Source organism: Scyliorhinus torazame, chromosome 3, assembly GCF_047496885.1.
Source record: "Scyliorhinus torazame isolate Kashiwa2021f chromosome 3, sScyTor2.1, whole genome shotgun sequence".
NCBI classification, from domain to species: domain Eukaryota; kingdom Metazoa; phylum Chordata; class Chondrichthyes; order Carcharhiniformes; family Scyliorhinidae; genus Scyliorhinus; species Scyliorhinus torazame.
Window position 1 is genome coordinate 154,346,773 of NC_092709.1, and position 26,965 is coordinate 154,373,737.

Here is a 26,965-nt window from a genome sequence, read left to right on the forward strand (position 1 = left end):
CAGTCACCCGGGTTCCTGGCGCTGTGAAGCAGCAGTGCTGTTGTGATAAAGGCTCTTGAATGGGGAAGTGCAAATCTCACAACATTTACACTGGCTGAGATCTTCCAGCCCTGCCATGGTGGGGTCAAGGCGGGGAGGCAGCGGGCCAGCACAACATCCATTGACATTCAACAGGACTGGATGAATCCGGTGGCTTAATGAATCATTTTGTAACATATAAACCCAGACTGCTGATTCAATCATTGCTTTTTTTTAAAAATTGTAATTTCTAATATTTTGAATGGGTGCATTTTAACTGTGTCAGAGAAAACATTCCTAACTTCAGCCGAAGAGTCACCTACTAAGTAATCATTCTCAAAAAGTTACATTAGCAGACCAGGCACTGAAAAATGTCATTCTCCTTTCTGCCAAGTCCTCCAGGACAAAGCAGCCCGCTTGATTGACACCCCGTCCATCCCAATAAACATTCACTCCCTCCACCACTGATGCACGGTGGTAGCCGTGTCTACATCTATAAGATGCACTGTAGAAACTCACAGGCTCCTTTGACAGCACCTTCCAAACCCATGACCTATACGACCTAGAAGGACAAGGGCAGCCGATGTATGACAACACCATCACCGCATGTTCCCCTCCAAGTCACCCACCATTCTGACCACCCATATGCCATTCATTCACTGTTGCTGGGTCAAGATGCTGGATCCTCCCTTCATAACAGTACTGTGGATATAACTACAACACATGGACTGCAGAGGTTCAAGAAGGCAGCTCACCACCAAATCTTCATGGGCAATGAATGCTGGCTTGACCAGCAATGCATTGGCATTTTTTTTTAAATCCGATTTTAGTCCGGATTTAAATTGAACCTGGGGCAGTGGAAAATGTTGCAGGTTCGGGAATGCAGAGGAAAATCGGATTTCTTAAAAAAAAAACGAAGTATAGCCATTTGCTCACCAAAACCCGTCTCCACACCCAGTAGAAGATTCAGCCTGAGAGATCCATATAAAATAGTTCAAATGAGGCCCATGGTGCATTTACAGTTCACTATTTATGAAAAAAATGCTAAGTGTATAATTTATAATAGTTGTTTTTCTGACTTTTAAATGAGAAACTCTCATACCTTACAAATTGAAACATAAACATGACACAATAATTTGATTTGTAAATGATTAATTTGTTACAGACCCTAATTTTGAAGCATGTCCTGAATGGAATGATTGTGTAAACAATGCAATGCATTCATTTTGGAGAGCAGCATCTGAAAGTGTAAGTGTTCCATCTCTGAAGCAATCCTGAAAGGGTAATGTGTTGGTCCAGATCAATAACATTGGAGCAGAAGCTTTTAGTTCAAACTCTGGCAATATGTGCTTCAGCAACATTTGCAATTTACATCCTCAAACCCCACGCTCCAGAGTCTGTCACCTGCACCTAGATTGTCATTTGTCTGGACACATCCTGGTATGTTTCCTTCACACACGTCACGCTCGCCACAACCCCCCCGCCCCCCCCCCCCCCCCCCCAAAACGACAAGGAAGGGAAAAGTAAAAGGGCCGTCACCATGGGGTAATAATCATGCACCCAGCTAATGGCTGATCATTGAGTGGCATGAGCGAAAGAAGACTGGGAACCTGTCACCTGCCTCTCAGCTGAGGAATGCTTTGTGGCTGAGAAAGTCCTTAAGATGAGAAATTGAGAGAACAAATATTTTGTGAAACATGATACAATTATTCAAAGGAACACAGGATTTAAGATTAGGAGTAGGCCATTCAGCCCTTCGAGCCTACTTCAGCAGGCAATAAGATCATAACTGATCTCAATTCCACTTTGCCATCTGATTCATTCTGCAAATAAAATACAATGACCCAGTCCCACTGCTTTTGGGGAAGAGCTCTCTACATACTACAGACCCTCTGAGAGAAAGCATTCTCCTCATCTCTGTCTTAAATGGTAGATCTCTCATTTTTAAACTGTGCCACCTAGTTTAGTATCCCCCACAGGTGAAACTATCCGCCTGGTATCTACCCTATCAAATCCTCTCAGGATCTTCTATGTTTCAATAAGATAAGAACCCTTCATTCTTCTCGGCTCCAATGGGCATAGGCCCAACCTGTTTAACCTTTCCTTCATCCCAAGGATGAGTTGAGTGAACCTTCTCTGAACAGTTTCTAACACAATTATATATTTTTTTCAAATAAGGAGACCAAAAAAACTGTACATGTTCCTCACCAATCGTCTTACCAATGCCCTCTACAGTTTCAGTTAAATCTCCCTACTTGTATATTCCATTCCCCTTGCAATAAATGTCAATATTTAAATTTGTCTTCCTAAACACTTGGAATACCAACATGTTTTGTGACTTAGTGTACCAGGATACATAGATCCCTCTTATACAAATGAGTTCTGCAATCTCTCTCCATTTAAATAGTTTTTCTGTTTTTCTATTCCAGCCAAAGTGGACACATCATATTTTCGCACATTATACGCCATGTGCCAAATTTTTGCCCACTCACTGAACCTGTCTATACCTTTACAGATTCTCTACCTCCTCTCGACAACTTACATTCCTAGCTATTTTGGTGTCCTCAGCAAATTTAGCTACCATACATTCGATCCCTCAGCCAAATCATTGACACAGATTGCAAAGGGTTGAGGCCCCAGCTCTGATCCTTGTGACACTCCATATGTTACAGCTTGCCAACTGGAAACTATCCAATTACAGAATGATAGAATCCCTACAGTGCAAAAGGAGGTCATTCGGCCATAGAGTCTGCACCGACTCTCTGAAAGACACAGCCTGGTATGTTTTCTTCACACACGCCATGCTCGCCACCCCCCACTCCCACCCCGCCACTCCTTCTGAAAGAGCATCACGCCTAATCGTTTTATACACTAAGGGGCAATTTAGCATAGCTAATCCACCGAACCTGCACATCTTTGGACTGTGGGAAGAAACCGGACCACCCGGAGGAAACCCATGCAGACACAGGGAGAATGTACAAGATTATTTTAAAAACATAACCACTTTAGTGAAACACTCTCTAACCCAGGCTTTTACCCTTAAATTGCCAAATGTTTTGAATCCAATATGTCTATAAATTTTGCAATTGTCACACAATACTAATATGTTACCCTTTGCAGCATGTAATCTTATTTTGTGTAGTCACCTTTGAATGTTTTTCTGGAGGTCCAGGTACACCATATCTACAGGTTCTCCTTTATCCATCTTGTTCATTACTTCCTCAAAGGACGCTAATAAATTAGTTAAACACAATTTCTCTTTTCACTAAACTGTGTTCATTCTGCTAGATTAAATTAAGATTTTGAAGTACCCTGCTATAACCTTCTTGATAATGGAGTCTAGCAAGTTCCCTCTGAGTGATGTTAGGCTAACTAGCTTGCAGTTTCCTGCATTCTATCTCATTTCTACTCCCTCTTCCTTGAGTAAAGGTGTTACATTTGCTATTTTCCAATGGGACACTTTCTAAGATTACCGCAAATGTATCTATTATCTTTTAAGACCCTAGGATGCAAGGCATCTAGCCCTAGGGACTTGTCAGCCTTTATGTCTAATAGTCTTCCAGCCACTTCTCCTTGGTAACGGCGATTGTTTTAAGTTCCTCCCTCCCATTCACCCTTTGAAGTTCAAGTCTTCCACAGCGAATACAGAGGCAAAATGCCTGTTCAACGCCTCTGCCATTTCTTTATTTTCCATCATCAATTCCCTAGATTTACTCCCTAGAGTTACTCTTTTTCATTTTAAACAATTGTAGCAACTCTTACTATCTGAACAAAGAACAAAGAACAATACAGCACAGGAACAGGCCCTTCGGCCCTCCAAACCTGCATGGACCATGGTCCCTGCCGAAACTAAAACCGTACGCACTTACGGAGTCCGTATCCTTCCATTCCCACCCTATTTATATATTTGTCTAGATGCCCCTTAAATGCCGCTATCCTCCCTGCTCCCACCACCTCCCCAGGCAGCACGTTCCATATATTTACCACCCTCTGTGTAAAAAAACTTGCCTCGCACATCTGTTCTGAACTTTTCCCCACCCACTTTAAACCTATGTCCCCTAGTACTTGACTCTCCTATCCTAGGAAAGAGTATCTGACTATCCACTCTGTCCATGCCACTCATAATCTTGTGGACCTCTATCAGGTCACCTCTCAACCTCCATTATTGCAGTGAGAACAGACCGAGTTTATCTAACCTCTCCTCATAGCTAATGCTCTCCATAGCAGGCAACATCATAGTAAACCGCTTCCGTATCCTCTCCAAAGCATCCACATCCTTCTGGTAGTGTGGCAACCAGAATTGTGCACAGTATTCCAAATGAGGCCTAACTAAGGTACTGTAGAGTTACAACATGACTTGCCAATTTTTATATTCACTGCCCCGACTGATGAAAGCCAGCATGCCATATGCCTTCTTGACCATTTTATCCACATGCGTTGCCACTTTCAGTGATCGGTGGACACGCACGCCCAGATCTCTCTGCCTGTCAATACTCGCAAGAGTTCTATCATTTGTTGTGTAATTCCTACATGCATTGGACCTTCCAAAGTGCATTACCTCACACATGCCCGGATTAAACTCCATCTGCCATTCTCCGCCCAGGACTTCAACCAGCTTATATCCTGCTGTATCCTCTGACAATCCTCTTCACTATCCGTAATGCTACCACTTTTTGTGTCGTCTGCGAACTTACAAAGGCTCCAGAACTGATCCCTGTGGAACGCTGCTAGTCACAGCCTTCCATTTAGAAAAGCGCCCTTCTACTGCTACCCTCTGTCTTCTATGCTCAAGTAAGTTCTGTATCCAACTTGCCAGCTCTCCTCTGATCCCATGTGACTTCTTACCAGCCTACCATACGGTATGTGCTTTTATACTATCAGCTAGCTTTCTTTCACACTCTCCTCCCTCCCTCTTTATTATTGTTTTAATCATTCTTTGCTGGTTCTTAAAATTTGGCTAATGAAATGAAATGAAAAATGAAAATCGCTTATTGTCACAAGTAGGCTTCAAATGAAGTTACTGTGAAAAGCCCCTAGTCGCCTGTTCAGGGAGGCTGATACGGGAATTGAACTGTGCTGCTGGCCTGCCTTGGTCTGCTTTCAAAGCCAGCGATTTAGCCCTGTGCTAAACAGCCCCAGCTAATCTTCTGACCCACCACTAATCTTTGCAGTGTCTTATTCAATTTGATGCTCTCCCTATCTCCTTTATAGGGCCACGGATAATGCATTATTCACAAAGAGGGTTTCTTTCTCTCTTTCATTATGGTGAAATTGCAAAGTCAACCTGTGCATCATTTGGTTTGATCCATTCGTTACATACTAAATGGCAATTTTTAATGTTTCTGTTTTACCATCTGTGCGCGAGCTTCACAGAGACCAGTGGCCTAAACCAACCTTCTGCTAAATTCTCTTTTGCTTTTTTCTACACATTTGAGTTGAAACTGCTTCAGTGACTATGTTCATGTTGGATTTAAATAGAGCTAGAATATGCAGCTTCAGAGTGAAGTCAGGGTTATCCACCCCTCCAACCCGCTCCCTCTCCCACCCACTGAGCCCACATCAGTTTTGTTCCAGTGTAGCAAACACCTATCCTTATTATTGAACTTAGCTGGTAGATAACTAATTGTCTGTGCATTTCACAGTATGCAATGAAGGCCCGTGGAGAAGTCACGGTGATGCTGAATGGATCTGCTCGTACCGATGCTTTCAGGAATAACAGGTACAGCAATAATGGCATCAACATGACTAAAGGGCTGGGATCATCCGCCCCCGTTTTCGATGGGAGAGAAAGCCTGTGGGGGCGGAGAATCTGACTGGAGTCCCCAAACGGCTTTCATGCCAACCGTATTTCCTGTTTGCTTTGTGTCCCGTGCCCCGCAAATCAGTGGTGTGATGGACTATCAGTAGTGGGCTTCCCTGCTGCACCCTTGCAGTCAGATCCCCCCCCCCCCATTAAAGTGGTGTCACATTGGAAGGGTTTAGAACAGGTCTGGACCTGTGGGAACCTGGTGCAGAGAATCTGCCGGGGAAGTGTAGTAAGTATAGCCCCTGCGGGGCTGAGGGACATGCACGGGTACAGCACCCAGGGGCCAGTGCGGGGATGGGCTTACTTTGGGAAGGTCCGTGATGGAGGTGCTCCACGTGTAGGGGAGGGGGGTGGTGCTCCATGTCTGTGGGGAATCCTGGTTTTTATTGTTTTTCTTAGGTTGGGGCACTCTTTAAAAAAGACACCCCAACTCTCTGGAAGGTTGACATTGCCAGCAGGCGGACTCAGTCAGAGTCCACCCCATCAGTGTGACATTGTGGGATCTGCCTCCAGCACTTTTTTCAATAAGTTTCAAAAGGTCTGGTGTGATAAGCTGGCAGTGGAGCTCATGGGCAGTTTATGGCCTGAGTTGACACTGAGTTCAATAAACAGAAATTCCTGCCCCATGTCTTTTAACTGTCACAAGGTAGAATTTCTGTGAACTTCAGTGGGCGTTTGATGGAAACTTCACAGAAATTATAGAGGTAGAAATTTTCTGAGGTTTCCCGCAGGTCTCCCAGGAAGGTTTTGGATAATGTCGCTGAGAGGCAACATGTAGATGAGAAATAGGCAAGAGGTAATGGCAATGGATGACCTGACATAGAAATTACTGCCATTTATTTATAATTTATATATGCTGGAAAACATGACATGACTAAAGGGCTGGTTCATGAAGGGTCATGGCTGAAACAACCTGTTGGCCTTGGATTGAGGAAAGGTCTTTGATGCAGTTGTTCCAGAAAAACTAGTACTCAAAATAACGGATGTGGGAACTGATGGAAATATTTGACACTGAATAGATAATTAGTTGACCAATAGAACGCAGAAGTAATGACACTTGGAAGACTGTTACAAATAACCATCATAGGGGTACATTTAAAACATTCTTTGTTTAATATTCTCATAAGTGATCTGGAGCAAGGAGTTACAAAAATATGGGTACATTTTCAGATGATGCAAAAGGAATGGTAGCCTGCAACTTAGTAGGATAATCCATTGCATTGGCTTATCTTCCTGATCCCATTCCATTACCTCTTATGTCCTCCAAGGGTCTATATTTGGTCCCCTCCTGTTTCTCATCTACATGCTGCCTCTCAGCGACATTATCCAAAAGCATGTACACTGATTCCACCCAGCGATACCTCACCATCATCTTTCTCCACTATTGCTAAACTAGCAGACTGCTTATCTGACATCTGATATATGGATGAGCAGGAATTACATATTGGGAAAACTTAAGCCATCACCTTCAGTCCCCACTCCAAATTCCGGTCCCCAGCTATCCACTCCATCCCTTTTCCTGACAACACCCTGTGCTTAAGCCAGTCTGTTCACAACCTTGGTGCCATATTAGACCCTGAGACATATTTTTTCCCTTTATTCATTCATGGGATACGGGTGTCGCTGGTTGGGCCAGCATTTATTACCCACCCCTGAGGGCATTTAAGAGTCAACCGCATTGTTGTGGGTCTGGACATGTAGGCCAGACTAGGTAAGGATGACAGACCTCCTTCCCGAAAGGACTTTAGTGAACCAGATGGGTATTTACAACAATCAACATTGGTTCCATGGTGATAATTTGACTTTTTTTTTTAATTCCAGATTTTTTTATTGAATTCAGATTCCACCATCTGCCCTGGTGGCATTTGAACCTGGGTCCCCAGAGCATTACCCTGGGTCTCTGGATTATTAGTCCAGTGACAATACCACTACGCCCATGCCTCCCCAAGATTCTGATGTCATGCTCGTGGCCTCACCAGGACTGCCTATTTCTATCTCCATAACATTGCCCGACTAGACATTTTCTCAGCTCATCTGCTGCTGAAATCCTCATTCATGCCTACATTACCTCTTCACTCAAATATTCCTGCCTGTGGATGTGGAGAGGATGTTTCCTCTTGTGGGAGAATCTAGAACTAAGGGTCACTCATTTAAGACAGAGGTGAGAAGAAATTTTCTCGAGGGTCATGAGTATTTGGAGCTCCCTTCCTCCCTACCTAAATGGCATGGTGGCACAGTGGTTAGCACTGTTGCTTCACAGCGCCAAGGTCCCAGGTTTGATTCTTTTTTTTAAAATTTAGAGTATCCAATTCATTCTTTTCCAATTAAGGGGCAATTTAGCGTGGCCAATCCACCTAACCAGCAAATCTTTGGGTTGTGGGGGTGAAACCCACGCAGTCACGGGGAGAATGTGCAAACTCCACAAGCACAGTGACTGGGGCCAGGATCGAATCTGGGACCTCAGTGCTGTGAGGCAGCAGTGCTAGCTGCCCCCAGGTTTGATTCTTGCTTGGGTCGCTGTCTGTGCAGAGTCTGCACGTTCTCCCGGTATCTGCGTGGGTTTCCTCCGGGTGCTCCAGTTTCCTCCCACAAGTCCTGAATGACATGCTTGTCAGGTGAATTGGACATTCTGAATTCTGCCTCTGTGTACCCACTCTGTGGAGTGTGGCGACTGGGGGATTTTCACAGTAACTTCATTGCAGTGGATGCTTACATGTGACACTAATAAAGATTACTAAAAGGCAGTGGAAACAAACTCTTTAATTAATAAATATTTTAAAATCCAAGCTGGATAAAGTTTTGATTAATAGGGGGTGAAATGTTATCAGGTGTAGGCAGGAATGTGGGGTAGGGGTTATAATCAGGGCAGCTATGATCTTACTCAATGGCAGAACCGGCTCGAAAGGACAAGTGGCCTACTCTTGCTCCTAATCCGTACACTCCAAGCTGCTCTCCCACATTCTACCCTCCTGAAAACTTGAGGTCATCTAAAACTCTGCTTGCTTGCCTGTGTCTTAACTCAAACCAAATCCTTTTCACCATTCACTTTTCACTCTTGTGCTCACTGAGCTACATTGGCACCCGATTGAACGCTGTCTTGATCTTAAAATTCTCATCCTTGTTTTCATATCACTCCATGGCCTTGGCTTCCCTACTTTTTATAATCTCCTCCAAACCTCAGATTTGTTTCAAACTATCTTCGCGCTTTTTCCCTTTGCGAATAGTGGGGAGGTGGTGGAAGGAATCCCAGGCTAATTATCACATCCTGAGTGTTCCTTCTGTTGACAGCAAGTTTTGGTGTGGGATTTGAACCAGGAACATCTGGCCCAGAGGTATGGACACTACCACTGCACCACAAGACGGCCACATCCTCTTGAGCTATCTGCCCTTCTCTAATTCAGGCCTCTTGAATACTCTTGCTTTTTAATTGCTCCACCGTTGGTGGTCGTGCCTTCAGTTGGTTCAGTCTACTGGGTGCCAAGCTGTGAAATAATGGCTGGGATTCTCCCTTCCGAGTACTAAGTCCCCACACCGGCGGGAAAACGGGCGCCAATGACTCCGGCGTCAACAGGCCCCCAAGGTGTCTCGGGGGCTAGGTGGACGCCAGAGGGGTTGGCGCCGCTCCAGCCCACGGTGAAGGGACTGCGCGAGTTTGCGCATGCGCGGAACGGCCGTCACGATCTCGCACATACGTGGATCCGCCAGTGTTATTCCGCGCATGCGCAGACAGACCGTCGTATTTTGCCGTATGCGCGGGGGGTTCTCTTCTCCGTGCCGGCCATGGCAGAGCCCTACAGGGCCGGCGCGGCAGGAAGAATTGCCCCCACAGATCAGGCCCGCCCGCAGATCGGTGGGCCCCAATCGCGGGCAGACCACCGCGGGCCCCCCCCCGGGATCGGATCCCCTCCGCGCCCCCCCCCCCCCCCCCCCCCTCCCCCCCCCCGAGGACCGCGTTTGCCGACTTACCTGCCAGGTCCGCCGTGTGGAACCATGCGTAACCCACGCCGGCAAGACTGGCCAAAAACGGACGGCCGCTCGGCCCATCGGAGCCGGAGAATCGCCGGGGGGGGCCTTGCCAACTGCCCTTGACCGGCGTGGCGTGAGTCCCAACCCCGCCTGAAAAACGGCGCCGGAGAATATGGCGTCGGGGCGGCGGGGCAGGATTCGCGCCACCCCTCGGGAATTCTCCGACCCGGCGGGGGGTCGGAGAATCCCGCTCAATGCCCCTGCACCTCACTGCCTCTCTATCTCCCTTTCATTTCTTCCTTTTGCGACACTCCTTCAAATCTACCTCTTTGACCAAGTTGTTGATCATTTGACCTAATATCCCCTTATGAGGCTCAATGGTAAACTTCATTCTCCTTTGAAGCATTTTGAGACATTTTTATTACCAATAGGCGCTACATAAATGTATTACTGATATGCTACAAGAGGATTTGAATATTCTTGAGAATTAAACAGACAGGTGACAGATGACATTCAACATAGGGAAATACAAAGTGCTCCATCACAAGGGGACAGAATTGTCGGAAGGGACTATTACTCAAATGGAAACAAAATTAAAATCTGGAGGTCTTGATTGACAATTTATTAACCTATTGCAATTATGCTCGGTAGCAATAAATAAAACAAACTGGATTAGCTTGTTTACGCGGTACAATATTGAGCCAAAGATGTGAGATGATCCTGCCACTTTATAAAACACTGATGCAGTCTGACTTTCTTTCCTTTTGCTAGCATTTTTAGTGAAATAGAACTTGGAAAATTAGACAGCAAACGGGTTACCTCCATTCACCTCTGGATCATGGACAATGTTGATGGGCCTGATAAGTGAGATTTTTCATTTTCATTTTCATTGCATACATACTGTGAGTTTTACTGCATAATAATAATATTTTTTGCCATCTCTGTTGCTGCATTGTGGAGTGGTAAAGCTTCCAACCTGGCATGTCATTGTGTGGAAGCATGAGGATTCCCTCAGCTGATTGATACTAGCCTGTACCTGTGCGATTGTGGAGAGGTTCGGTGAGGAGGATGGGCATTTATTTAAAAGAAGAAGGAACATTGAAAGGAAAATGGCATTTGTTTGCGATCATATTGCTTGCAGAGACATAACACACGAAAGAGAAAATGCTGGAAAATCTCAGCAAGTCTGGCAACATCGATAGGGAGAGAAAAGAGCTAACGTTTCAAGTCCGATCACTCTTTGTCAAAGACATAACACATCTGGATTGAAAAAGGCTTTAGATCAGGGTGCCAACTTGTCTTCTCAGCCAAAGGTGGTATAAATTGCACTGAGACTCCGAAAAGGAAAGTGAGGAAAGAAAATGTGATAAATGAAATCTTATACTTAATTTTCCATGACTATTTCCATCATAATCAATTTGATCATTAATAGCATCAATTTAATATCGTTGAGGGTGGAGTGAGCGTTTGAAGTGCTAGTGGCTTTTTCATCTCTGAATCAGAAGGTGAAGGGTTCAAGTCCTAATGGAGGGAGTCCCAGTGAGTGGCAACTAGGATACAGGCCAGGATTTTACAAGAAGGTGGTGGTCCCTGCTAAAATGTTAATGTCCAGATTGTATTCACTTGGTCAGAAAAACCCATAGTAATTTAACAGTCATCAGGCCATCAAGTGAATCAGGGCAACACTCCCGCCCCCATCAGAGAGGAGGCCCCGCCTTCTGGTGCTGCTTCAAATATCCGGCAGCTCTCCAGTCTAAGCAGCACTACTGAAAGTGGTGGCCACTGCAGAGGCCCAACAAAGGAACACTATGGATCTGAACGTAAAGCGGTGTGGCAGTGGTGAGGTGCATCAAGGCAGTGGGGGTGGGGCAGAAATGGGATGGGAGGATTATTTTGGTGGGCTTCCATTGCGCATAGGAGGGCTGAACAGGAGGCAACCCCAAACCAGCAACAAGGCCACCAAATGCCCTGGTATTCACCTTTGCAGGTAAAAGTCCAACGCCGGTGGAAGAAGGCCCTTAAATGGCCATTAATTGGCTCTGTGCGAGTGGACCACCCACTGCCTCGCTCCATCTCCTCTCTCTTCCTCTCCTCCCCTACAGGCAGATAAAATCCGAGCAGCGGTAGGTAGACAATGCTTATGCGAACATTGCCATGGTACCCACTTTTAATGTTTCCTCCTACCCCTCACCCTGATTGCCAACCTGCTCCGGGGTAATAGCATAAAATTATGGCCCTGGTCTCCAAATACTGAGTTGGCACCCAACAAAGTATCACGTTACCATTGAAACAGTGGTAGTATTGCCACCTCTGAGTCAGAAGGGTTAGGTCTCATTCAAGATAGCATTAGTGAACAGAGACCCAGACGGAATTCTCCATCTCAGGACGCCTGGAGTAGATTCCCCGATGGCGCAGAGAATTGGATGTCGGGGAAAATCGGCACCAGCGCTGACCCACTGCCGGCAGCATGAACGAGGTTTACAATGCGTACCGGCAGGGTGATGTAAATAAATACAAATGGGTCTTAATGATCCATTTGCATCTATTTAATGGGCCCGGCTCCCTATGCTCCGGACTCCCGTGATTCTCCGGTGCCCACATTGACCACATCAAAGAGAGGTAAATGCAATGAAATCACACGCTTGAGTGATTGGAATGCACTTAGTGCTTGGAATGCACTTACATCTCTTTGATGTTGTCACTGTTCACAAACGTTGGGGTTTCACCACTTAGGCCACTGAAGCATGAAGGAATATGAATGGATCAAAGCTTCAAATAGTTTGTTGAAGCTGTGAATCACAGACCACTACTCGAATGCTATGAATAGCTTGCAGCTAGTGGATCGGTGGGTACCAGACACAGGTCACAGCTCATCTCCTTCAAGGATTGGACACGTGTAGCTATAAGGTAAGTATTACAGCTATAATGCTTACCACTGCCCCTGTCTGGACTGCTATCTAGATTCCAGACAGGAGTCCCATTTCTGGGGTCTGTGGTCTGTGTGTGAGGGCGTTCTTTGGAGGGCATTCCTTTAATCAGGGGTCCGTGTGGGAGTCTGCCTATTAAAGGGGTTGCTGGGGATCCCCTTATTACAGGGGTCACTGAGGGGGTTCCCCCAATTACAGAAATCCCTAGGGCAGGTTCAAACATTACAGGGATCCCTGTGGAGGGTCCCCCTATTACAGGACCCGGGAGGAGGGTCCCCCTATTATAGGGGTCCCTGGGGGGGGGGGTCTCCCTATTACTGGGGTCCCGGGGAGGCAGATCAGGTCACCCCTGTACTTGGAGGTAGGGGGGGTACACTCAGGCAATCCAGGGCTGTGGGGCTGCTGTGCAGTGGGGGATTCAGTCGGGGCTGATTTGCGGTGTGGGGAGAGGGTAGTTGGCCAGCCGTAGGACTCCGCTAGCGGGCCGCCCACTCAAAATGGTGGCCTGATAGCGGGATTCCTTGGGAATCAGTAAAAGTCCATGCCACACATAAATTTGTATGGCATGGAACATTGAATTGGATCCTGCTTTATGATCCAAAGAGGATCATAAAACTAAACAGATAGACCCTAAGTAAAGAGGAAGAGTTCAGAAGGAATATTTTGACATCAAGGTTTGATCGCACATGAATGCCCTATCAAATACAGTGGTGAAAGTAAAATCCACAGTTACCTTTTAAGAAGAAAATGGACATATATTTGAGAAAGTAATTCACCTCCGGTGGGAGATCATGTTGCGGGATCTTCCGGTCTGCCGGAAGCGCCTGTGGGTTTCCCAACAGCGTAGGGGTGGCCACAACGGGAAACCCCATTGGCCGGCTGCAGGAACAGAGAATCCCGCTGCCGGTGGGGCCGCGCCTTCTGGAAAACGGGGCTGGCGGGACGGAGAATCCCGCTCATAGTCTCCCAAATGGAGAATCCTGCCCAGATCCCCAGATTTGATGTCAAGTGGGGGTATTTAAATCCAAAGGGTGCACATGATCCCCTTCATAAAGGATAGTTGGGGCTCTTTATCCTTGGTTGCAACAAGTTCTCAAATAAAAATCACGAGGAAGGAATGGAATCGCCTCAGTTGCTGGTCTCTATTAAATGACTCTGGAATCTCATGTATGAGACTTTGAGCTAGGACCTGCCTGACAGCAGAACACAACAGATAGACCGCATGTAAAGAGGAAGAGCTCAGAAGGAATCTTTTTACATCGAGGTTTGTTCGCACATGAATGCCCTATAAAATATAGTGGTGAAAGTAAAATCCACAGTTATCTTTTAGAAAGAAAATGGACATATATTTGAGGAAGAAATTGAAAGGAGATGGGAAAGACCAGGCGAATTAGACTAAGTGTGTAGCAATTTTGAAAGAACTGGCACTGGTATGATGAGTAAATTGTTCCTTTTTCTGCATTGATTATACAATTCAATGCTTAAATTTTAAAAGGGGCATTTGGATTGAATTGTGCTCATAAGAGTAACATGCATCAATTTACCTGTTGGCAATTGAAATATTATAATTTAACTAACCAACAATCTGAAAAGTAGTACGTATTTTCTTTTTTGAAGAATTTTATGAGTCCCCAGTTTGGTATTGAGAAAGATGCTGAGGTAGGAAATGGAAGCATTGTGATCCAGCACATTGTGGCCTTTTACTGAGGTTGGCTATTTTGACATTGGAACTGATGTAAATTGCCAGGGTGACAAAGAGGCAACTTTACTTTCCACTTTGTCCATTCTATACATTGAGTGTTAAACACTGGCCTAGGTTACCTAGTGTAGCGACCCCCACCACCCAACCCTGCACCAAAATCATTCGCCTTTCTGATCAAAGTAGCCTGCAGAATAACAGTACGAAGCCTTACAACACCAGGTTAAAGTCCAACAGGTTTGTTTCTTTCGGAGCACTACTATACAGACAAATTCAAAGATGCAAGACAATGCTTTGAATGCGTGCATTTGCAGGTAATTAAATCTCTACAGATCTAGAGAGAGGGGTAATCCCAGGTTAAAGAGGTGTGAATTGTCTCAAACCAGGACAGTTGGTAGGATTTCACAAGCCCAGGCCAGATGGTGGGAGGTGAATGTAATGCGACATGAATCCAAGGTCCCAGTTGAGGTCGTACCCATGTGTGCGGAACTTGGCTGTAAGTTTCTATTCAACGATTATGCGTTGTCGCGCGTCCTGAAGGCCGCCTTGGAGTACGCATACCCGGAGATCAGAGGCTGAATGCCCTTGACTGCTGAAATGTTCCCCGACTGGAAGGGAATATTCCTGCCTGGTAATTGTCGCGCGATGTCTGTTCATCCGTTGTTGCTATGTTTCTGGAACCTACCTCTTCATTCACCTGAGGAAGGAGCAGTGCTCCGAAAGCTAGCGATTTGAAACAAACCTGTTGGACTGTAACCTGGTGTTGTAAGACTTCTTACTGTGCTCACCCCAGTCCAACGCCGGCATCTCCACATCATGCAGAATAACAGTAAAAGGAGAGTGAAGTCTGAAGGAGCCACTGTTGGTCTCCTTGACTATCTGTCTTACTGACCCACATTTGCATTATACTGAGACAGGCTTACTATCTGATCTGTCACAGTATCTAAGCTAAACCACTGAAAATGTGAACATTAGCACTGATCTGAATGTATGCTTGCCCAACTGTCCCCAGATCATTTCCGTGGTCTCTGGTCCAGTGACAATACCACTGCACCATATTATTGCTAATTTGATCTTTCTTGATCAATGTGATAAGATAAGTTCTCTCATCCCTATCTATATTGTGAAATAAAATCTTTACTAAACACTTTTTCAGGAAGGTTAGAAATCAAACACTGCGGATACTGCAAATCTGAACTAAAAACCCAAAGCACTGGGAGTACTCAGCAGGTCTGTGGGGAGAGACAGAGATTTTTGAATAATACTCTTCTGAAGAGGAAGAATACTCCTCTGAGGAATAATCATATTCAGCTCAAAACCTTAATAATGTTTCTCTCTCCACAGATGCTGCCAGACCTGTTGGGAATTTCAGGCACTTTTTCTATTTCACTTTTTCAGCAAGTCTTGACATGTCGTGACTTTCAAGCTAGTGAGGCCAACTGTTACTTTACGTTTTGCAAATTATGATTAATTTTGGCAATTATACTAAACTCGGTCAATATTTTGATTTGCAGAGAATCCTGCGGTGTCGGCAGTGTTGCAGTGTTGGAAAAGATTCTCAAGGAGAAAAAAATGAAGTACACATGCAAGGATAATTACAAGTGTGTACTATATTCCATTCATATTTAAACATTATAATGTTGGCAACGTTGGAGAAGCTCTCACAACATTTTTTGTAACATGTCAGTATTTTAAGATAATTTGATCCTCTTGCTCTTCTTAAATTCTGAAGATACTCTCTTCTCTCTTAATCCTTACTGTATTGACATCAAAGTGCTCTCTCTCTCTCCTTCACCTGATTCTTTCGTGTGGCTTCAAATTTGTCAGCACAAAAGAACAAACAAAATAACTTAGCCTTTGTTACCCTTTATCCCCTGAGGGCTGGATTACAAAGGGGAAGAATCTATGCAATAGTGTAGAGGGCCTTGCTAAGACACCACCTGGAGTATTGCATTCAGTTTTGGATTGCAAACATCGGAAAGTATTTGACCTGGAGACTTTGACTAGGGTTTAAATGGTTAACCTATAATGACATATTGCAGAAACATGGCTTGTGTTTCCTTGAGTTTAAGCATTTGAGGGATGATCTGATTAAGCTATTTAAAATGATCAAGTGAGTCAATCGAGTAGACAAAAAGAACCCCCCCCCCCCCCATTACCTGTGGTGGGAGAATCAAAAATAAGGGGTGGCATTTTCCCAAACATGTGGGACTAGGTTTGGAGGAGGGTCAGGGGTTGGGCTTTTGGGGGGGGTACCTGGAAGTAGAGGGTACAGTAAAGGGTTGTTCCTGATGCATTCTGACTACCGGAGAAACTTCCCAGGTGAGAACTGAGAATAGGATCAGCAGTCAGCTCCATGGAGAAATGCAGCCAATTCAGCTAGTCAAAATCTGGAATGGGGCAATTTTGCAGCCTCATCTGCATTTTGCCACCAACAGGCGCCCCCAGCACATGTGGAGGCTCCCAGATTAAAAAGGCAGCTTCCCTGCAGCAGGTTGGGATTGCCATTAGAGCTGGAAGCTCTATTCCCCAGTGATGGGGTGGCAGAGAGGAAAGGCTGCATCCATAGCCCAAACTATTCATCCAGAAGATCTTTCCCTCTGCTCTGAGGGGTCGAATGGCTTCGCCATCATGATTTTTCGATTTTGATCCATGCCTCTGAAGTTGCCTCCATGTTGAGGAACCCTCTCAATTTTTGACCTGTCCCAGCTGCACCCACCTCCCTGATGGGGCTGCTGAGGCTCCATAGCTGCAAGGCCTCTGGGCCTGCAGCATTGGGAGCCACTTATGGCTGGCAACCTCAGAGGCACCCAATTTTAAGCCTGCATCCTGCAAAAGACTTTGCTGTTGGCCTCGCTGCTGGCAATGCAGTCTTGTGATCCCCATTTGGTCTTGGCAGAAGACACTGGAAGGTTGCGGTAAAATCCATCCCAAGGAGGTTATAATCTATAAATTCAGTCGTCATCACTTAAGAAATGAAATCAGGAAGCGCTTTTTCATACAAAGCACAATCGAAATCTGGAACTCTTTCCTTCCCACCCCCCTCCCCCCAAAGTTTATGGATGCAGACATTTTCCAAATTGAGTTTGATAACTTTTTGATATGAAGCAAAAATGGGTAAATTAAGTTGAGGTTCGGTTCAACCATGATGAAATTGAATGATGGAACAGGCTTAAGGGGTTGAATGACCAATTCCTGTTCCATGTCCCTATGTCTCTAACGTTCGCCACCTACCCCCATATGCCTTTTCCTTCTACTGTCTACTAGCCTTCAGAATTCAAGCCCAGCTCATTATTTCTGGAATTATTCCATCTTTTATCTAATTCTTTCAAATCCTGGCAATGCCCTTTCAATATGAAGTACTAAACCTTTCACCAAAAGATGGATATATTATTACTCACAGCAGTGACCAATCCAGGCGAGTAGGTCTCACCAGAAGCAATACTTTTGCCAATTGTATTCTTCAAAATACTTAAACTTTATTCCAACTGGCATTTGTAAACTCTGTTCTCTTCAGTGGAGGTGACAGAGTACGTCCATTGTCTCATTGTGCCCCCTCTGCTGCTCTGCACTATGGAAATATTAGACTGGTGCCAGTCATAGCTCCAAATGACAATAACTTCAATTGCTTCTAATACAATTCCGTTGCCTAAATCTGGCTTCTAACATCATCGTGTAATTTCCAAGCTCCAGGGCAGTGTGTCTGAAAGATTCCCCAAAGATGTGCTGGGGAATATCCCCCCCCCCCCCCGAAAAATTCTCAGGTAGGTATTGCACGGAAATTGCCTGGGAGGTTCAAAGTTCCATTGGGCAATTGCCCTGCATACAAAGATGTATGTTTAAATTGGAAACTTCGGAAGGTTCCAACTGTATTACTGTATTAGGTACCCAGAAAAAGTTAGAATTAATCTAACTATAGCACTATCCCACCCTTACCCCTCCCATGGAATTCCACCAGTACCTTGCCCGACTCCTCCCGACCTCTCACAGCCAGGCCTGACTTGTGACTCTGCCTCCCACCCCTCACCCAAATTCTACCCATTTATCTTATGCACTTCTCCCTGACTTGTCAAAGACCGTTAAACTTGGCTGGACCTTTACAGCAGCTGGTGCAATACAAAAAGGGGGGGGGTGGCATACCTATCCCTCAACTGTAGGCTCCGGGAACATGCTGCACTACAGAGATCCCATCAGGCCTGAGTCGGAAGGCCGAGTGAGATATGATTGCCTGGATTTCCAGGTGAGTAATTTCAAGCAGTGTGGTAATCCGAATCAATTGCCACTCCATTGGATGTTATGGCCCGATTAATAATGTCATTACCTGTGGGATACATTTTTCTCCCAGTTTTGCAGAGTGCCTCAATGGCGTTGGGGCTTTGTACCACTGGCAACAGGGGAAAGACTAATCAATAGTTCTTATATTAGTCACTGAAAGAGATAATCAGTTTCATTCAAAATGTCAGGAAAAATATCAATTAATTTTAAGAATATAATGGGCATGACTTCTCTTACCAGTGGCGAACATTGCACTCCCCCCTTACACACTTGACTACTTAAGATCTTGAGGAAAAGTTTACCATTTTGTCTAGTTTTGAAAATTGAAGAAAGTGGTCTGAAAGCAACACAGAAGTTTGGTAACCAAAGATGTATGGATAATACTGAGTTTTGTATCAGTATGAATTTGTAGAATTGATTACCTGTTTGCAATTGACGATCAGCGACGATTAACACAAATTGAAGTTGCAAGCATATATACAAAACCTCAGCCTGGGCAAATAGCAGCTATTATTGTTAACACTCTGGGTGGAACGGAGGGTGGCAGGGGAGAGTCCTGGAGAGTAGGATCAATCCTAATTCCATTATGCTTGACTACCACTGCAAATTTTCTGCCATTTGCATCCTTCATAAGATGTTAAGCGAAAGAGAGTGACTGAGGAGTCCAGGCCCTTTAATTTCAAATGCATCTGAAGTAGTCAAATGTGTAAGCAGAGAGTGCAATGTTCACCATTTGTAAGAGAAGTCACCCCCATTATATTCTTAAGAAATTGGAATTGGAATTTGGAAAATTGCAGATTTATTATGGAGCTATGTTATATCAGTCTGCACAGTGGAGGATCAGAATAAAATACTGGAGATGCTAAGCAACTAAAAATAAACAAGGAGAGAAATTAACTGGATAAGTTTAAAAAATACTGTTGGAGAAAATAATAATTAAAAGTCAACAAATCCCAGAATTTGATAGTTCTGACTCCTGGTTATTAAGAAAAGCAGATGAGGAAATTATTAATGTATAAAAGGTAAGAGAGAGGCAAAAATAGACATTGGACCACTTGAAAACGTGGCTGGAGAAGTAATAATAGGAAACAAAGAAATGGCAGACGAACTGAATAGTTATTTTGCATCAGTATTCACGGTGGAAGACACCAGTGGGATGCCAGAGCTCCAGGAGAACCAGAGGGCAGAGGTGAGTACAGTACCATCACTAAGGAGAAGGTTCTGGGGAAACTGAAAAGTCTGAAGGTGGATAAGTCACCTGGACCAGATGGACAACACCCCAGGGTTCTAAAAGAGATAGCTGAGGAGATTGTGGTGGCATTGGTGGTGATCTTTCAGGAATCACTGGAGGCAGGAAGAGTCCCAGAGGATTGGAAAGTGGCTAATGTAACACCACTGTTTAAGAAGGGAGAGAGGCAGAAGACAGGAAATTATAAACTGGTTAGCCTGACTTCGGTCATTGGTAAGATTTTAGAGTCTGTTATTAAAGATGAGATTGCGGAGTACTTGAAAGTGCATGGAAAAAAAGGACTGAGTCAGCATGGCTTTGTCATAGGGAGGTCATGTCTGACAAATCTGTTAGAGTTCTTTGGGGAAGTAACAAGGAAGTTAGACAAAGGAGAACCAGTGGGCGTGATTTATTTAGATAAAAGCAAATTACTGCGGATGCTGGAATCTGAAACCAAAGAGAAAATGCTGGAAAATCTCAGCAGGTTTGGCAGCATCTATAGGGAGAGAAAAGAGCTAACGTTTCAACTCCAGATGACCCTTTGTCAAAGCTTTGACAAAGGGTCAAAGGGTCATCTGAACTCAAAATGTTAGCTCTTTCTCCCCCTACAGATGCTGCCAAACCTGCTGAGATTTTCCAGCATTTTCTCTTTGGTGATTTATTTAGATTTCCAGAAGGCCTTTGACAATGTGCCAATAATAATAATAATCACTTATTGTCACAAGTAGGCTTCAATGAAGTTACTGTGAAAAGCCACATTCCAGCGCCTGTTTGGGGAGGCTGGTACAAGATTGAACCCGCGCTGCTGGCCTTGCTCTGCATTACAAGCCGGCTGTTTAGCCCGCTGTGCTAAAGCAACCCTTATAGAAGATTGTTAAATAAGTTAAGGGCCCATTGTGTTAAGGGTAAGATCCTGGCATGGATAGAGGATTGGCTGACTGGCAGAAGGCAGAGAGTGGGGATAAAGGGGTCTTTTTCAGGATGGCAGCAGATGATTAGTGGTGTGCCTCAGGGGTCTGTGCTGGGACCATAACTTTTCACAATGTACATTAATGATCTGGAAGAAGGAACTGAAGGCAAATCAGAAGCACGAAGGGACTTGGGAGTCCTTGTTCACGATTCTCTTAAGGTTAACGTGCAGGTTCAGTCAGCAGTTAGGAAGGCAAATGCAATGTTAGCATTCATGTCAAAAGGGTTAGAATACAAGACCAGGGATGTGCTTCTGAGGCTGAATAAGGCTCTGGTCGGACCCCATTGGGAGTATTGTGAGCCGTTTTGGAGCCCGTATCTAAGGAAATATGTGCTGGCCTCGGAAAGAGACCAGAGGAGGTTCACAAGAATGATCCCGGGAATGAAGAGCTTGTAGTATGAGGAACGGTTGAGGACTCTGGGTCTGTACTCACTGGACTTTAGAAGGATGAGGGGGGATCTTATTGAAACTTACAGGATACTGCGAGGCCTGGATAGAGTGGACGTGGAGAGGATGTTTCCACTTGTAGGAAAAACTAGAACCAGAAGACACAATCTGAGACTAAAGGGACGATCCTTTAAAACAGAGATGAGGAGGAATTTCTTCAGCCAGAGCGTGGTGAATCTGTGGAACTCTTTGCTGCACAAGGCTGTGGAGGCCAAGTCACTGAGTGTCTTTAAGACAGAGATAGATAGGTTCTTGATTAATAAGGGGATCAGGCATTATGGGGAGAATGCAGGAGAATGGGGATGAGAAAAATATCAGCAATGATTGAATGGAGGAGCAGAGTCGATGGACCGAGTGACAGAATTCTGCTGCTATGTCTTATGGTCTTATAGTCTTATAGCACACTCCATGCACTGGAAAACTGTCACATACACTTCACTAATTAAGAATAATACTAGAGATGAATTAGGAAATTATAGGCGTAGCTATTAATTGGGAAAGAATGACTAAGCATTTGAACAACTAAAAACTGATCAGAGTGGCTTGGAATTGCAATTGATAAATCGTGTCCAACAAACCTAGTTGAATTATCTTGAGGAGTAAGGGCATGTCTATGGATGTTATTTATATGGGTGTCTAGTAAGCATTTAACAATGTTCCACATCAGAGACTGTTAATGAAAGTGTGAGGGAATAAAGCACGACAGCCTATTCACATGATAGTGATTTGCTTAGGAGGTAAGCAATGGGAAGTGGGTATAATGGGTGTGAATTCAAATTAACAGAATATGACTAATGGTGTGTCCCACGGATCTGTACTGGGACTTTACTCTACATTTAAATTCTTTGAATGAAGGAGGGGAAAGCTCTGTGTGCAAGTTTGCAGGTGTCACTAAGTTAGGTGGCACAATAAATAGCGTAGATGATTGCAGAAAGTTGTAAAGGGACTTGGATAGATTAAGTGACGCAACAAAATGACAACAGATTCAATGTGGAAAAATCTGAGGTCATCTACTTTTGACGTAAGGAAGATAAATCAGAGTTTTTTCATTATTAACGGGATGTGGCCGTCGCTGGCTGGGCCAGCAGTTATTGCCCATCCCTGAGATCATTTAAGAGTCAACCACATTGCTGTGGATCTGGAGTCACACGTAGGCCAGACCAGGTAAGGACAGCAGATTTCATATCCTAAAGGACATTAGTGAACTTAATGGGTTTTTAATGACAATTGACAATGGATTCATGCTCATTATTAGACTTTAAATTCCAGAATTGTATTGAATTCAAATTTCACCATCTGCTATGGTGGGATTTGAACCTGAGACGCCAGAACATTACTCTGGGTCTCTGGTCCAGCGACAATACTACTACACCACTGCCTCTCCTGATGTAATTGATAAAAAGATACAGACTATGGATGAGCAGAGATTTAGACTCAGATTTTGATCCTTAAGATGTGAATCAGGTCACTTCTTGACATCAGAATCCCTCCTCCTGCCTGGCAGTGCCAGACCACATTATCTTGGGGATGGTGGGGTTGGCATGGAGTTGGGCTGTTGCCTTCTGGAGCAGGCCTGAAATAGGAACTGAGGCAGGTGATTGCCAAAGCGGGCAGGTTAGAAGGCCCATCTCCATTCACTGGAATTGTAAGTTAGTTAGTCCATTCTGACCATGAAACTATCATTAATTGTTTGATAAAAAATCTGACTCACTAATATCCTTTAGTGAAGGAAATCTGCCACCTTACCTAGTCTGGTCAATAAGTGATTCAGGCGCCAGCAACATGATTGACTCTTAGCTCCCCTCTGAAACACAAGCAACAGGTCAAGGGAATTTAGTGAGGGGATCAACAAATGCTGGCCTTGCCAACAGTGGTTACATCCCATGAATAATAGAAAAAAATATCAGCCCAGTTCTGTACGTGAATATCAGGCACCCTAGCCTTGAAACTGTTCAAATAAACAAACCGTCATTCAAAAGCCCCTTCAGAAATCAATACTATTAACTGCTCATAAAACTGGCAATCAAAACAAAGCTGACAGTCCACTTGACAGCTGAGTCAACAACACTTACTGAGCTGAATCCATTAGCGGCATTTGCAACTCAGTCAAGCACTCATAATATTCTATTTTAAAGTTGTGTCAATAGAGGTTTTGAAGTGGTGGAACAGATAGCCAATATATAAAATGTTCCAATGCATCTAAACACTTGCAAAATACTGGTTGATTTAATGGCCACTTGTCTTTATAAACATTGCCCTATAATTAAGCACTGTATGAAAAACATAATACAATGGGTCTGATCCAGCGACCACACTGTGCCTAAAAAGAAGCTCGCGCGGAACAGCATGGCCGATAAAACCAAGGAGACCCCGCTCCCAGGATCTACCCAGCTCGCAACGCCTCGCGAGGTCCACCGCAATCTCGCGAGACGTTGCGATGTAAATCTCGCCCTTTGTGGGCAGCATCACTTTTTGGCAAATCTGCGTATTAGAACGAGACAGCTCGTCTCACTCGAATGTGCAGATTCCCATGGTACCTAAGGCTTTGGGATTCATCTCCTTCACCTCGGAGGTCTTGGGCGAGCGCCGTTCAGCACTGGTCCCCACAAATGGGGACCAGGTGCAACGTCACTGATGGGGGTCTCCTAGGGGATGCCTTTTGGGCAGGGTGGTGCCCTGGCACTGTTGGTGTCACCAGGGCACCCTGGCAGTCCACTTGTGTGCCAGCCTGACACTGCCAAGATGCCTAAGTGGCACTGCCATCTGGCATGGGCACTGCCAGGTTGACACTGCCAAGCTGGCATTTTTTCACGTGCGCGATCAAGCTGGGGACGCCCTGCGTGAGTGCTGGGTGGGTGCAGGGTGATACAGGAGCTTCCCATAAAGCGCTTGGGCTGGAAGAGGGTCCGGGGTCACTTCCGGGGCCTCGGAGATTGGGCGGCATTTAAAAATGGCGTACCGATCTCTCGCTCTGGAGAGGTCCAGCAAGCGGAACTCCTCAGTCTGTAAAATGGGGCTGTGTACGGCCTTAACTGCGGATATCCTGCTGAGGCCCCGTATGCAATGCGGGTCGCATTATATAGTCATGTGTTTCTCAGCACTGCGAGCGACGGGAAACACGCTGCTAAACGCTTTCCCTATGGAACTTTATTCCCATTGAGTTGAATCAAGCTCAACATATAATTGTAACATGTGAAGTTCTCAACATCATTGGTACTTACCTGTCAAAAGGTTCCTAAATCTAGGCTAGGCATTCTCCATTGTCCATGAGTCCTCTGAGATGCCAGGAACTAACTCCCTTACCGGGCCCAACTTCATTGAACTGTGTGGGGTCTAAGATGCCCCACTTCTCAATACGAAGTCTTACAACACCAGGTTAAAGTCCAACAGGTTCGTTTCAATGTCACTAGCTTTCGGAGCGCTGCTCCTTCCTCAGGTGAATCAGCCCAAGCGCTTTATGGGAAGGTTCCTGTATCACCCTGCACCCCCCCCCCCAGCACTCACGCAGGGCGTCCCCAGCTTGATCGCACACGTGAAAAAATGCCAGCTTGGCAGTGTCAACCTGGCAGTGCCCATGCCAGATGGCAGTGCCACTTAGGCATCTTGGCAGTGTCAGGCTGGCACACAAGTGGACTGCCAGGGTGCCCTGGTGACACCAATCAGCGCCACTGGTTCTTTCACCTGAGGAAGGAGCAGCGCTCCGAAAGCTAGTGACATCGAAACAAACCTGTTGGACTTTAACCTGGTGTTGTAAGACTTCGTACTGTGCTCACCCCAGTCCAACGCCGGCATCTCCACACCACTTCTCAATGGAAGAGGCAAGGGCAGGATTGCTATGTGTGGGTTTGTAGCTACTTAATAAGTCTGCCATTTCCTAATGTGCAATTACAATATCACTTGCAATTTTAATTGAAAGGCCTGGAATACTGAGTCACCCTCATTCTATTAATATATTTGAAATGATGTAAATGGCAGGAAATATCCAGGGGTGGTCAAGGAATGGAGGGGAGTTATAACAGAAAGATCACCCATGGCCCTGGAACTGAAAAAGTGACTGAACAGAAAACAAGGTGGAATTAGGTTTTGCCCAACGGGACAAAATGGGACGGTCATGGGACGGGCATGGGGCCGGAATGACCCCCCACGGAACCGGGACAGTGTCCAGGCATGGACTGCCATTGCCGCAGCCTGCAAGGCAGCCATCTTGCTGTGCACCCTACTGACCACCCAACTTGGCCCCTGGTACTGCAGGGTGCCACCGTCCGTATGGGTGCTCACACCACCCGCACAAACCATCCCCCACCCTCCACCCCACCACCCTTGTATCCTGCCCTCAGCCATATCATCCCCCCAACCGGCCGCCACCTGCTGTGTCTGCGTGGGTTTCCTCCGAGTGCTCCGGTTTCCTCCCACAAGGCGCTAAAGACGTGCTAATTAGATAATTTGGACATTCTGAATTCTCCCTCTGTGCACCTGAACTGGCGCCAGAATGTGGCGACTAGGGGCTTTTCACAGTAACGTCATTGCAGTGTTAATGTAAGCTTACTTGTGACAATAATGATGATGATTATTATTATTATTGTTTTTGCTCAGTGGAAAACCTGGATCACGAAGTTTAGCTCTTAAGTTAAATTTACAAATTCTAAGTTTCAAAAAAGTTTATTTTCTCAACAGGCCTATTAAAATGATCCAGTGTGTTTTCAAGTCGGACCTACCAACCTGTAACTTAGGTCCACCAAATGTTTGACATCGCCTTCCACTCAAGTTACTTTCATGGAGTTTCTGAAGCCGTTTCTACATAAACACACAATCAGCTGGAATTGCAAAGATATTAAGAAAGCTTCATTATGCAATATGTTATGATTGCCTGCTTTGTGTTGATCATAGTTTGATTTGTAATTTTGAGAATAAATGCGTACGTTAAAACTAAATGAGGATCATTGATATTTTAAGAAGGGAAATGAGCTGAAGAACTGCAATTATTTAACCTCATTCTTTTTTTTTTTAAATAATTTTTGTTAAAGGTTTTCATAAAATATCAAAAACAAAATGAAAAAGGAACCCAACAGGGTTAAGTACAAAACACAGTGCAGAAAAACAACCCTCCATACCCCCCTTCCCCCCTGTACATAAATAATAAATTAACATTAACCCCCCGACTTAATACAACAAGTATATACACCCCCTCAGACCCTCCAGTGTAAATAACAAAAAAAAATAAAGTAAACCCCCCCCCCCCCCCCCCCCCCAGCTGCTGCTGCCATTGACCAATGTCTACCGCTCTGCCAGGAAGTCTAAGAACGATTGCCACCGCCTAAAGAACCCTTGTACCGACCCTCTCAAGGCGAATTGCACCCTCTCCAACTTAATAATCCCCGCCATATCGCTGATCCAGGATTCCACGCTTGGAGGCCTCGCATCCTTTCACTGAAGAAGAATCCTTCGCTGGGCTATCAGGGACCAAAGGCCAGAATTCCGGCCTCTTTCGCCTCCTGCACTCCTGGCTCCTCTGCCACCCCAAATATTGCGAGCCCCCAGCCCGGCTTGACCCTGGATCCTACCACCCTCGACACCGACCTCGCTACGCCCTTCCAAAATTCCTCCAGTGCGGGGCATGCCCAGAACATAT

General features: G+C 45.2%; 1 protein-coding gene across 1 annotated transcript in view; it reads left to right on the forward strand.

The window, feature by feature from the left end:
• The window catches only part of LOC140408762 (ADP-ribosyl cyclase/cyclic ADP-ribose hydrolase 2-like), a 66,016-nt gene extending 39,749 nt beyond the window's left edge, over positions 1–26,267 (forward strand). The window contains exons 5-9 of the mRNA XM_072496408.1: positions 1,184–1,266; positions 5,661–5,737; positions 10,562–10,654; positions 15,931–16,017; positions 26,011–26,267. Coding sequence (XP_072352509.1) covers positions 1,184–1,266; positions 5,661–5,737; positions 10,562–10,654; positions 15,931–16,017; positions 26,011–26,083 — 413 coding nt within the window. The 3' untranslated portion in view covers positions 26,084–26,267. The remainder of the gene's footprint in view (positions 1–1,183; positions 1,267–5,660; positions 5,738–10,561; positions 10,655–15,930; positions 16,018–26,010) is intronic.
• The last annotated feature ends 698 nt before the right edge of the window (positions 26,268–26,965 follow it).